At 38.3% G+C, this 13,600-nt stretch overlaps 1 protein-coding gene across 1 annotated transcript; it reads right to left on the bottom strand.

Annotated features, from left to right (window-relative positions):
- Positions 1–1,579: 1,579 nt before the first annotated feature.
- On the bottom strand, positions 1,580–11,745 carry LOC100889344 (zinc finger protein 37-like). The gene is made up of 4 exons (XM_030996361.1): positions 11,650–11,745; positions 7,489–7,608; positions 6,432–6,524; positions 1,580–4,715 (listed from the first exon to the last, which is right to left on the bottom strand). The coding sequence occupies exons 1-4, from the start codon at positions 11,663–11,665 to the stop codon at positions 2,053–2,055; spliced, it is 2,892 nt and encodes a 963-aa protein (XP_030852221.1). The 5' UTR covers positions 11,666–11,745; the 3' UTR covers positions 1,580–2,052.
- Between the last annotated feature and the right edge of the window lie 1,855 nt (positions 11,746–13,600).

Here is a 13,600-nt window from a genome sequence, read left to right as displayed (position 1 = left end):
ATAAATTACAATTAAATTAATTAATATCATCATCATTCTTCTTATTATTATTATCATCCGGCCTCGATCCTCATTCTAAATATTATCATTGTTTTTTATTCTTATCCTTAGGCCTACTATTACTAGTACTGTATCATTATCATTTTTTTTTTGGAGGGGGCCGGCCGGGGGGATGAGCCAAGTAAGTGTGAATACAAAACAAAAGTTCAGTCTGAATATCTAACCCACTTTCTAAATTTTAGTATCAGCCAAATCATCGTGCACTGCTAGTTTTAATTTTCTTCCCCAATTCTCTGCAATTAACTTGTCAAAATTAGATATTCTGTAATAACTTCTGTCTCGTTCTCTTAATTGTGCTAAAAATATTCCTTCAAGAGAATCAAGATCCTTCTTTTGTTTATAATTCTCTGCATCCAAACCCGGCCCTTTTCTATCTCTCTCTCTCTCTCTCTCTCTCTCTCTCTCTCTCTTTCCAAACATGATTCTCTTTCTCTTCCTAAAATGATCCTTCACTAGCTCCATCTCAGATATGAAATTCCTTCACTTCTTTTTTTTCTCCATTATTCAAGCTATTTCTCAAGCATAATTTTCCAGAGGGACATATCTATGAAATTAACAGATCAGAACAAACATTTTTTTTCCAACACATTTTACTTACATCAACAGATATAAGAGCAACTGATTCATTGGATATTCAGTGTCATACATAAATTAATGTTCTTGAGGGGGAGAATGTAATACATATATATATAAAACGTTGCATCAACATATTGGTCCTAATTATTCAACTAAAATTTAAACCATACAAAGGGGTTTAGTCTTTGGTTCACAATATAGTTTAAAGGTAAAGACCAGTTTTAAAAACGCCCCCTCTCAAAAAATGAAATGGAAGCTCTTATTACTAATCATGTGAAAGAATATGTTTTGACTAATATGTGATCATACAACCAGGGTCAGGTTTTACTAAATAAGACAAATGAGGACCAGAAAGTACATATATATATATATATATATATATATATATATATAAGTGCGAGAATTCTCATAAATATATATAAATATTTATTAAAAAATTATACCGGTATATACAATACACACAATATTGTATCTGGTCCCAGATAATAGTTGCTTATGAACAGTCATACACATGCTTTTTTAGCAGTCAGGTAAAACCAACCAACCAACCAACGTATATGTAAATAAATTTAGAAAGCAACATGCGAACAACACAACCTATCATCAATAATGTGTACTCACACTTTATAACATTCCAGTACCTTAAAGTTAACAAAGTCCACTTGGCTGGGGCAACAATTAAGAGATTAACCAGTTATCAGTCATATTACTAGATGGACCTTCAACTGCACGCAGTCGAAAATGATGCCTCCGCCATAGAGCCATTTTACAAACTAAAACAGAAGCAATATTTCAAATTCCAGTTTGATTGTTATCCATTACACATGTTCTCAGAATATCGTGATTACAAGCTATTTTTTATATACATGTATGACCCTTTAATCTTTGACCTCATGTCCTGAGTTTAATAGTAATCCATCCGTCAGTTCTTTTAGCATACATAATGAGCCCCATGACCTTTGACCTCATTACCCCAAAATCTAATCAGTTCATTGGCTCAGCAAAATACATACATGTCCTGAGTTTGATGGTAATCTGTCTATCAGTTCTACTGAAAATGTGATCACAAACAATTGTTGAATACATAATTAGCTCTGTGACCCTTAACATTTGACCTCGGGACCCCCCAAATCTAATCAGCTCATTGGCTCTGTAAGATACATACATGACCTAAGTTTGGCAGGAATCCATCAATTGCTTCTTGAGATAACGCGATCGCAAGAACAGGATATACAGACTTACGGACAACCATTACGCCTCCGGCTACTTCGTAACAGAGGCAAAAAAAAAAAAAAACCTGATTTTCTCATTACAGTATTTACAATTTCTACAGAATGAATTAAGGTGTACCAAATGTCATATGTCAAAGTTTCATGTACATCAATCTATTAGCCTCCTCTCCCTTTTGGTATAAATCTAAAGATTCATCATAGCTAGAAGTGCCTCTCTAACCACTTGGCCATCACTGGCTTCAGAAACTTGAGCAAGTTTGCCTCTTTTAAAGTCTGGACTGTCATTGTCAGTGTCTTCAGTCCCTGAGTTAGAGGGTGAAGATGGTGTGGCAGCAGGTTTACGAGCAGGGACACCATCTCCTCCCGACTCTTTGGCATCGTTGGCTTCAAGCACTCTCTGCGTCACTACCTTCTTCAGGGTGATCTTGTGTATTACGTCTAGATGTTTCCTGAGACCTGGCAGGTCCATGAAACCACGAGAACAAATCTGACATTCATGGGGTTTCTTGTCTTTGTGGACATACTGGTGCTTTACCAGGTTACCCTTCGTCAGAAACGACTTACCACACAAGTCACATGTAAACGACCGGATGTTGTAATGCCAATTCATATGCACCTTTAACTTGTCTTGAGATGCAAATGCCTTTCTACAAAGTTCACATTTGAAAGGCTTGTTAGCAGGGTCATTGGAATGGATTTTCATATGGGAATTACGGAGCGACGTGCGCTTGAATTTCTTTCCGCAAACGTTGCAGGAGTACTTGTAGACATCAGTATGGACAGTAAGATTGTGCTGTTTCAGATTGCCTTGACTCTTGAAGGCTGATCCACAGACTTCACATAGGCAATGACCGGCATTAGAATGGACCGTTTTCTTGTGGTTTTTTAGTTGATAAGCCCTAATGAAGCCTTTTCCACATTCCTCACATTTAAATGCCCTCTCTTTATGACTTTCTACATGAGACTTAATTCTGCGGGTGTCGTAGAATCGTTGCCCACACACCTCGCAGGTGTACTTTATCTCTTTGATATGTATAGTATTGATGTGGTATTCAAGATAACTTTTGCTAGCACAAGTTTTACCACATGTATCGCATTTGAATAGCTTTGATTTACCAACATGGCTGTCCATATGATTATTGTAAGTATACTTTGACAAATAGGTTTTATCACATGTCTTGCAATGGTATTTCTGTCGTTTTGTTTTGTCCTGGTGGGTTTCGACATGTGTTCTGTATGTAACTTTCGCATTGAAAGTTTTACCACATGTACTGCACTTATACTGCAGCCTATGTTCCTTATGACTAGGCATGTGTTTGTTCCGATCCTGTTTTGTCTCAAATTGCAAATCACAAAGCGAGCATACTATGGCATTTTCTGTTGATTTTTGGATGGTTGTAAAGTTGTTTTCATCATCGTCAGCATCTAAATTGCTTGCTTCCTTTGTTTCTCTTTCTGCAGTTTCATGGGATGCTTTATGTTCAATCATATCCCTTGGCTCCGACGTTCCCTCCTGTGATTCATGGACCTTCAAGTCAGCTGTCTGTATTTTCCTTTTCTTTTCCATGATAGGGTCGGCAGAGGCATCTTGATTTTCTTCTACCGCCTCAGCAGCCTGTCCCTGGCCCTCATCCCTCTGTGAAATCAATGTATTGCCAGTCTCCTCCTCTAGTTCAGCTTCACTGATCTCTGACTCTGGCATTGGCATTGTTGCTGAGGTTTCTTTTTCTCCATCTTCTATTACAAGTTCTACCTCTTTCATTAAAATGAGATCTTCTTCACCCTTTTCTTCAACTTGCTCTGCAGTATTCCCTTGACCTTGAGGTTCATTGTTCAATCTACCGGTAGCCAGTTTGCCCCCACTGGCTTCAGTTTTGAAGTTAAGGTTTTGATGTTCATCAGAAGTGTGCCTCTGTTGTGCTTTTTCTACATTGGAAACCCCTGCAGTTCTCTCAGGTTTAATAATCATGTAGTTTGTGGTAAGGTTATTTTCATCATCTCCTTCACTTTCGAGAATCTTTATCACATCCTTATTTAAACGGATACAAAGTCTCTTGGAAAGCCGAGGTGCATTCCTTCTGTCACTTTTTGTTTGTTTTTTCACTTCCTGCATATCTCCATTATCTCTTTTCTTCCTCCTTGCGACCTTCTTCCTCGTTGTTTGTTTTTTCACTTCCTGCATATCTCCATTTTCTCTTTTCTTTCTCCCTGCGACCTTCTTTCTCGTTGTTTTCCTTTTTGCTTCTCCGAGGCCTGGACGTCTCAGAGCTTTTTTCTCGGATGGAAGGCATTTTTCATCCTTCTTTCCACTTTTTTGCCTTTTTGTACTTTTCAGTTCGTCAAGTTTCTTTATTGTTTCAGAGTGAGTCATGTTGTAATTATGAACTTTGCGTAAGTGGACAACCGTTAAAGCCCATCTATGAAACGACTTCCTGCATTGGTCACAATTATATACATACTGAATGGAGTTATTAGACTCTGTACAATCATGCAATTTGTGCAGATCTAAGTCCCATGTGCTGTGTAAGATTACATGGCAATCTGGGCATGGGTGTTCCTCCCTCGGCTGCAGAGTCGCACTTGGGCAGCTGCTTTCTATCACTTTTGCGGTGTCTGATGTTTGGGTGTCATCATCATCTCCATCATCAGGTTCTGTCATCCATGCAGCATAAGAATTATCCTCGTCATCATCGTAATCGATCTGTACCTCCTTGGAATCTTGATGTTGTGAAACGGTAGCTGGGGTAACCGATTTCTCTCTAATAGGGACATTATCCTTGGTCTGTACTGGCTGAAGCGCACCATGCTCTGTCTCAATGTGCTGTTCATCGCCAAAGTGAATGGATACTGAGAAAAGAAAAGAACAAACAGCTTTACATGCAATACGAAACCTGAAACTTTAATTATTATTTTCATTTCATAACTAATGCTGCATAATAAATACTACAATGCTGCTAATCGACAATTTGTATCTTTTCATAGTTCAAAATTGGACAACGCCCCTTGCCTAAGATTTTGTAGCCAATGCTATGTTTACTTCAAAGGGAAAGTAAAAGCCTAAGCATACAATGAACTCGTGCTTTGTCTAGTATTAAAGGAGAAGTTCACCTTGATATTACATTGGTTTCAATTAATGTAAAACTAGATGGAATTTTGACTGCGCGCAGTCGAAAATGATGCCTCCGCCATAGAGCAATTTAAACAAGTTTGGAGTTTAAATCTCCAGTGGTTCTTGAGATATAATGACAACAATCTCAATGTATGGAATTTCATAAGTTGACCTCTGTGACCCTTGACCTTTGACCTACGTGCTCCAAAATCTAATCAGATTGTCTTCCTATGGTGATACACACTATCATTAAGTTTGAAGTTTAAATCTCCAGTGGTTCTTGAGATATTATGATATGGTGATATATACTATCATTAAGTTTGAAGTGAAAATTCTCCAGTGGTTCTTGAGATATCGCGATAACGATCTCAATGTATGGAATTTCATAAGTTGACCTCTGTGCCCCTTGACCTTTGACCTACGTGCTCCAAAATCTAATCAGATTGTCTTCCTATGGTGATACACACTATCATTAAGTTTGAAGTTTAAATCTCCAGTGGTTCTTGAGATATTATGATAACAATCTCAATGTATGGAATTTCATAAGTTGACCTCTGTGACCCTTGACCTTTGACCTACGTGCTCCAAAATCTAATCAGATCGTCTTCCTATGGTGATACATACTATCCTTAAGTTTGAAGTTTTTACATCTCCAGTGGTTCTTGAGATATCATGATAACAATCTCAATGTATGGAATTTCATAAGTTGACCTCTATGACCCTTGACCTTTGACCTACGTGCTCCAAAATGTAATCAGATTGTTTTCCTATAGTGATACACACTATCACTAAGTTTGAAGTTTAAATCTCAAGTGGTTCTTGAGATATCATGATAACAATCTCAATGTATGGAATTTCATAAGTTGACCTCTGTGACCCTTGACCTTTGACATACGTGCTCCAAAATCTAATCAGATCGTCTTCCTATGGTGATACATACTATCCTTAAGTTTGAAGTTTAAATCTCAAATGGTTCTTGAGATATCGCGCTAACAAACTCAATACAAGGAATTTCATAAGTTGACCTCTGTGACCTGTGACCTTTGACCTACGTACTCCAAAATCTAATCAGATCGTCTTCCTATGGTGATAAATACTATTCCCGAGTCTTAAGTTTAAATCTTAAATGGTTCTTGAGATATTGTGATAACGGTCAAACGGGACGGACGTACGGACGTACGGACGGACATACGGACGTACGGACGGACGTACGGACGTACGGACGGACAACCCGAAAACATGATGCCTCCGGCACCACCTTCGGTGGCGGAGGCATAAAAATAGTTAGTAATAGCTAGAAAAAATGAAGAATAAAAGAAGATTCATGATTCTTTTGTTATTGAATATTTCAAAGAGCTCTTTCATTGTTCTGCTTTCAAGAAAGATTCTTGATACCAAACTTGGTTATCAGTAGGAGTTAATGTGAACTGCTCTAGTCCTTTCAATAAACTAACCTTGTTTCTGAGAAGCTATCTGTTGACTGTCACACTGGATGGCGATTTGTACTGCTCCAAGCTGCACCAGAAATGAAACTGCCGCATCTTTCTCTGTGCAGGAGAAAAGAGATCATTATATGCATGCTGTCTGTCAGGGTCAATACTTTGCAATTTCAGTAAAAAATCTGAAGGAGAAATAGATCATCTGAAGGGAAAAAGTGATATGAATACTGTGCCTTTTAAGATGTTTACTCCTCACTTGTAGACCTCATTTCATTACTTTTCTTCATGAAACTTTGTTTGATATCTTGAATCACGACACAAAATTCAACTATTTCAACTGATGTGTAACAACCGACTTAATGGAAGGGCTTGTCTTTGAATATTTTAACAGAAAAAAGAAACTTAAGAAAACAAAAAATCTCAGTTCATGAGGACCTCACCCGCTACAAAGTTTGCCACTTGCTACCCAGAAGAGCGCAACCTGCTGGACTATGGATGGGAAGGTATTTGCAAATGTCTCATCCACTAATGGTGATATTGTAAGACGACTTATAATTTATTTTTTTAATAAATATTTTGTTCTTCTTCTTTACTTTAGCTGTCAAAGTTAATGTTGGTGTTTTTTCATTATTGTTGTGGTACATGTATTATTGTTGTGGTACATGTATTATTGAGACACCTGGGATTAATTAATAATAATAATAATACTCAGTTTTTATATAGCACTTATTAGAATCACTAAGCGCTTCCAAACTTGGAGATTATTACCCCGGCTTTAGCTGTGCTGCCATTGCGGCGCTCTAGCATTTCAAGGAATTAATTCCAGCCAGGTACCCATTTACATCACCTGGGTTGAGTGTGGCAAATGTAGATCAATGTCTTGCCAAAGGACATTAGTGCCGTGGTGGGTCTCGAACCGCGGACCTTGTGATCGACAGTCCGGCGACTTAACCACTCGACCACGGCACCTCTAATTGGGATGCTTACAAAGTCAGACATATGATGATTTCAAGAATCTTGCCCCCTGTTCACCTAAATGAAGTGATCTCATACACATAGACAGGAAACTCACCCAAAGAGGATGCACTTCCAAGGGACCAACTGTTGCTGACCTTGTTACTCTCAGCTGTAAACTTTTCCATCAGTGCCTTGTCATCTTCAGGAGACACCATGTCCCACATGGGGATAGCATCTGAATTATTAAAAAAAAAAAAAAAAAAAAATTATATGGTATTGTACAGCTAAGATAGGGAGGCCAATACCAAAATCTAACATTTTAATTACTCATTTCTCATCTTTAAAAGTAGTTTTAAAAGAAAGAAATTATCTTAAGGGGCCCATGACATCGAAATACAAGTGTATTCCTGTTGGTGTGCAGTCCTGCATACATCTCATATTTTGATATGTAAACTTCTGAATATGTTTCATAGGTTTTTAAATATTTTTTAAAATATTTGTTTTTCAAACTTGCTAAGCTCCACCCCAAAACCCTCTATCTCATTCCCCTTGTGACATCATCTGTCAGTCAACAATGAGCTAACTTGAGAAAGTGGCATGTTACTTTGCCAAAGTTGACCAACTGTTACAATACCACAAACAATAGCAACACATAAGTTGCTATGTCAGACTAAACTAATATTCTAGAATAGACAATGGTATGTAATTTCCCTCAGCTTAGCACACATTCACAATAGAATTGCATGCTTCCATACATACAGTATGTACAATACATCATCATTGCCTTTGTCTTCCTGGTGATGTTACAGTTGACCTCTAGCACCGCACTATGTGTTAATAGCTAGGCAGCATTTAGATACATGAATAGTCAATACACTCATAACACACAGATGCACACAATCATGCCGATGCGGCTGATCTGCAAGTTTGACAGTGGACTCACAATTTGAATTTTTAAATTATTCTTTCCAACAATAACAATCAGAAAGTTGAAAAAAATTGTATTTTACTGCTATTTAGGCGTCATTAATCAATAGTGGTGTTTGAAATGTTGAGAATCAATAGCACAGCTTTTAAAGGTAAAGACCAGTATTGGAAAAATACAAAAGTATTCAAAAAATATAATGGAAGCTCTTATTACTAATCATGTGAAAGAGTATTTTTCGACTAATACATGATAAAAATTTGCCGGGAAACCGCCTACTAATTGATATATTTGGTAAATTGGTTTATCTATAATTGGTGTGTGAGAGATAAACGCACATGTCACGCACATGTGCGTAGTCCCATATACATCTTTCTGTGTACAGTACTTGTAACTTTACGAAGACTGGGCCGAATTTCTTATCATTTTGATGATTCCAGAACCTTGCAGTACACACCAATACAGATGATCAACCTTTTGTGATCTTAAGCGGATACAAGCATGGACAAATGCAAACAAACTATCATTAAATGTCAGTAAAACCCACTTTATGCTGTTTAGCAATTGTATAAAATCCCTACCCGGTAATATTTTAATAGACAATACAAATTTAAACCAGGCCGAATCCACAAAATTTCTTGGTATCTACATTGACAGTGATTTATCATGGAAGATACACGTTAACTATTTGTGCAAGCTGATTTCTAGAAACACAGGTATTTTAAATAAACTAAAACACGAGTTCCCAACCCATATTTTGTTATCTCTGTATAACACCTTAATTTTACCTTACCTCAACTACGGTATTCTTGCCTGGGGAAATGGGACCAAAGCCCAACTTGAAAAACTTCTCATTATTCAAAAACGGGCAATAAGAAACATAAATCATGCGGGATTCCTTTCCCATACTAGTCAACTGTTTTTTAATAACAAAGTTCTCCGAATTGGTGATGTGTATGTGTACAGCGTAGGAGTGTTTATGTATCAATTAACTATAAATGAGTTACCTGCTGTTATTTGTGCACTCTTCGTACGAAATAATACAATCCATTCTTATTCCACTCGCCAACGTAACCTATTTCACCTTCCCCTTACACGAACTTTGTTTGCTCAAAAAATATCACTTTTACGGGCCCTAAACTTTGGAATGACCTCCCCATTGAATTCACAGAATCAACCTCACTATATTCGTTCAAGCGCAAGCTGAAATGTCATCTCCTAAGCAATTACGCTTTAATGGTAGAAGAAGCTTGATGTTACTTTTAATAATTACTGTCGATGTTCAAACTGAATGTTTCTTTTAGTTTGCTGTTGTTACCCTGTGAATTGCCATTGCGTACGGGTAGTGAAAATGTTATACAAATATTGCTAAGTGTATGAATATTGTTTATTTTTCTTCATAATAGGTTTCAACTTAATTAAATTACGTTTTTTTTTTAATATACACAAGACTATGTCATTGTTGTAACTTTCGGAGCCTATGACCTACAAGCATTGCTTTCTCTTTAGGCTCCATCATATTTCTTCCCTTATTCAACTTAGTCTTATGTATCATTCTTTTTTTTGTTTGTATAAACGCATCCTAAAATGAGTTCAAAATGTAACATGCTATATGTAATGATGTACTATACAACATGTGAGAAATATGAAAATAAACTGAAACTGAAACTGAAACTGATTCCACAACATTTCTTTCACAATGCAATCGCATGACCATAACTGGGGCGGTATTCTGAACCCTGTGTTATCTCTAATATTGTTGTATCTTTGGAGATAAGATAAAGTTGGTATTCTGAACACTGTTGTAACTTTGTGTTATCTTTTGTTGTATCATTTCTCTCATCTCATTGGCCGCGCCTGCGCTCATAGCTTGGTGCGCTTGTAATTGTGCTTATTAGTAATAACATGGTGCTTAATCCTCATTTGCATATGCACACGAGAGATAATATGACAAGATAATTGGTATTCTGAAAACTGTTGTATCTTTTATCTTATTTTATCTTGCATGGTATTTACAACAATATTTAGGGGGTTGTTGTATCTTTCGTGGTGATATAATAGCGGCAATATTTCTTGCCCAGAACCAACTTTGTGCCAATAGACGAGTTAGAAGATAATATGTTGACCGGAAACATCAAAGATGAGAACTTTCTAAGAAATTAAATGCTAGGATATGATGATTTTAATGCTCTCATCTTAACCAATATAGTGAAAGCGTGATTTGTCTTCATGATCCACATACCACAGCGCAAATGATGACGCGCGTAATAAGCGCTTAAATAACTAATTACGCCCAAGATTAGTATGCGCTAGGCGCATCTTCAGATATGGCATAAAGTATTTCTATTGGTTGACCTACTTATCATGCTTATATAAAACAGATTTTGATTGGTAGCAGGGTCCATACAAATGGGCGTGTCAACAGCAGTCAAAGATAAGATAGAGGCGGTCCTTCAAGAGATAACACAGGGATAAAATGATGTTCAGTATACCAACTTACAACAATATTAGGGCTGTACTCTGGGAGATACAACAAAAGATAACACAAAACTTACAACAATGTTCAGAATACCCCCCTGGTCTTTATCTTTAATACACAGCCAGGATAGTAATGCACCTAGAATCTCACGTGTGTATCATCCTAGCTCCCCACACATAGGTGCATTACTATCCTGGCTGTGTTTTAAAAGCTGTGCTTTTGATTCTCAACATTTCAAACACCACTGTACGCCCAAAACTAAACTAGATCTAGACTCTAGACCTACTTTCACTAAAAATCGGTACTTTAGTGACAATTGATAAATAGGTCTAGATCTAGTCTAGACTCTAGGTCTAGTCTAGATCTAGATCTAGCAGTAAATACAATTTTTTCAACTTTCCAATGTTAGAAAAAATAATTTAAAAATTCAGATTCTGAGTCTAGACTACTGTCAACTTAGCCGATCGGCCGCATCGGCATAATTGTGTGCATTTGCTTGTTGTGAGTGTATAAACTATTCATGTACTCAAATGCCACCTAGGCCTAGAGATCTATTACTATTATTAGAGCATGCATTGACTCTCTGACTCTATGTCTATGAGTAGATCTATGCACGACTATCTATGCTATGGAGTGTAGCTCCCTATCCGAGGTCCCACGCCGGAGCTACGGGTCAAAGTAATAGTGCCGAATATAGATTATGAAATAATGGATCAAATATCGCATTCCCTTAATTAAAAAAATGAAGGCGAATTTTTCTTGAGCGAGTGCTTGTCAAGACCCCTACACAAAATTATATGTGTGGGGCAGTGCGAGTCATGCAGAGAAATAGCATATTATTTATGTTCTTTATAAGATAAAAGCCAGTTTACCTTTCGACAGAGCCATCGAACTTCCCCTTTTCAAACAGAATTAGGGTGCGATCCGTTGAGCTTCAGACTGTTTTTTTTTTGCGCTACACGGAGAATTATGGTGGCCCTGAAGGGACATCGCGAATAGACTAAATCGTGAAAAATATGCGATAAAATTCACGATATCGTCAATTTTATCGCATATTTTTCACGAAGAAATTCACGAAATTGACGATATCGTGAACTTTATCGTGAACTTTTCACGATGAAATTGACGATATCGTGAATTTTATCGTGAAAAGTTCACGATATAAAGTTCACGATATCGTCAATTTTATCGTGTACTCTATCGTGTACTCTATCGTGTACTCTCCTGACGGGCGCTTCGTAAACAAAACCAGCCCTAGCTGGGGGAGACAGAGAGAAGGAAAAAAGGGAAAGGGAAAGAGAAGATAAAAGGAAAGAAAGAATAAGAAGAAGAAAAGAGGGAAACGGGGGGGGGGGGGCGAAGGGCTCTTGCCTCCTCCTCACTCCCCCCCCCCCCTCCCCGCCAAAAAATAAATCAGAGAGAGAGAGAGAAGGGAAAGGGAACTTGGGAAAGAAAGAAGAGGAATAAGAGGGAAACAGGGGAAGGGCGAAGGGCTCTTGCCTCCTCCCCCCCCCCCGCCAAAATAAATAAGAGAGAGAAGGGAAAGGGAAAGAAAATATAAAAGGAAAGAAAGAAGAGGAATAAGAAGGGCTCTTGCCTCCTCCCTCCCCACCCCCCGCCAAAAAATAAATAAGAGATAGAGAGAGAAGGGAAAGGGAAAGGGAAAGAGAAGATAAAAGGAAAGAAAGAAGAGGAAGAAGAAGAAGAAAAGAGGGAAACGGGGCGAAGGGCTCTTGCATCCCCCCGCCCAAAAAATAAATAAGAGAGAGAGAGAGAGAGAGAGAGAAGGGAAAGGGAAAGAGAATAAAAAAGGAAAGGAAGAAGAATAAGAAGAAAAGAGGGGCTCTTGCCTCCTCCCCCCTCCCGCGCCAACAAATAAATAGGAGAGAGAGAGAGAGAGATAGAGAGAGAAGGGAAAGGGAAAGTGAAAGAAGATATAAAAGGAAAGAAAAAAGAAGAAGACGGAAAGAGGGAAACGGGGGAAGGGCGAAAGGCTCTTACCTCCCCCTCCCCCCTCCCGCCATAAAGGGAAAGAGAAGGGAGAGGGAAAGAAAATATAAAAGGAAAGAAAGAAGAGGAAAAAGAATAAGAAAAGAGGGAAACAGGGGCGAAGGGCTCTTGCCTCCTTTCTTTTCTTTCTTTTCCTTTCTTTCCTATTCTCCCTCTTTTTCGTTTTTATATTTCTTCTCTTTCCCTTTCCTTCTCTCTCTCTCTCTTATTTATTTTTTGGCGGGGGGCGGGGGGACGAGGCAAAAGCCCTTTGCCCCCGTTTCCCTCTTTTCTTTTTCTTCCTCTTCTTTCTTTCCTTTTATCTTCTCTTCCCCGTTCCCTTTCCCTTCTCTCTCTCTCTCTCTGATTTATATTTTGGCGGGGGGGGGGGGCAAGAGTCCTTCGCCCTTCCCCCGTTTTCCTCTTTTTTTTCTTTCCTTTTATCTTCTCTTTCCCTTTCCCTTTCCCTTCTCTCTCTCTCTCTCTGATTTATTTTTTGGCGGGGAGGGGGGGGGGGGGGGGGGGGAGTGAGGAGGAGGCAAGAGCCCTTCGCCCCCCCCCCCCGTTTCCCTCTTTTCTTCTTCTTATTCTTTCTTTCCTTTTATCTTCTCTTTCCCTTTCCCTTTTTTCCTTCTCTCTGTCTCCCCCAGCTAGGGCTGGTTTTGTTTACGAAGCGCCCGTCAGGAGAGTACACGATAGAGTACACGATAGAGTACACGATAAAATTGACGATATCGTGAACTTTATATCGTGAACTTTTCACGATAAAATTCACGATATCGTCAATTTCATCGTGAAAAGTTCACGATAAAGTTCACGATATCGTCAATTTCG

Source organism: Strongylocentrotus purpuratus, unplaced genomic scaffold (genome assembly GCF_000002235.5).
Source record: "Strongylocentrotus purpuratus isolate Spur 01 unplaced genomic scaffold, Spur_5.0 spur5_scaffold_3, whole genome shotgun sequence".
NCBI lineage: Eukaryota > Metazoa > Echinodermata > Echinoidea > Camarodonta > Strongylocentrotidae > Strongylocentrotus > Strongylocentrotus purpuratus.
The sequence above is the reverse complement of the archived record's forward strand: the minus strand, read 5'-3'. Positions and strand labels throughout refer to the sequence as shown.

Bases quoted from the DNA above. Each gene is read 5' to 3' on its own strand.
- LOC100889344 (XM_030996361.1), bottom strand. The intron at 6,525-7,488 runs GTGAGTTTCCTG...TCTCCTGCACAG, and splicing joins TGGAAGTGCATCCTCTTTGG to AGAAAGATGCGGCAGTTTCA. The intron at 4,716-6,431 runs GTTAGTTTATTG...TTCTTTTCTCAG, and splicing joins GATAGCTTCTCAGAAACAAG to TATCCATTCACTTTGGCGAT.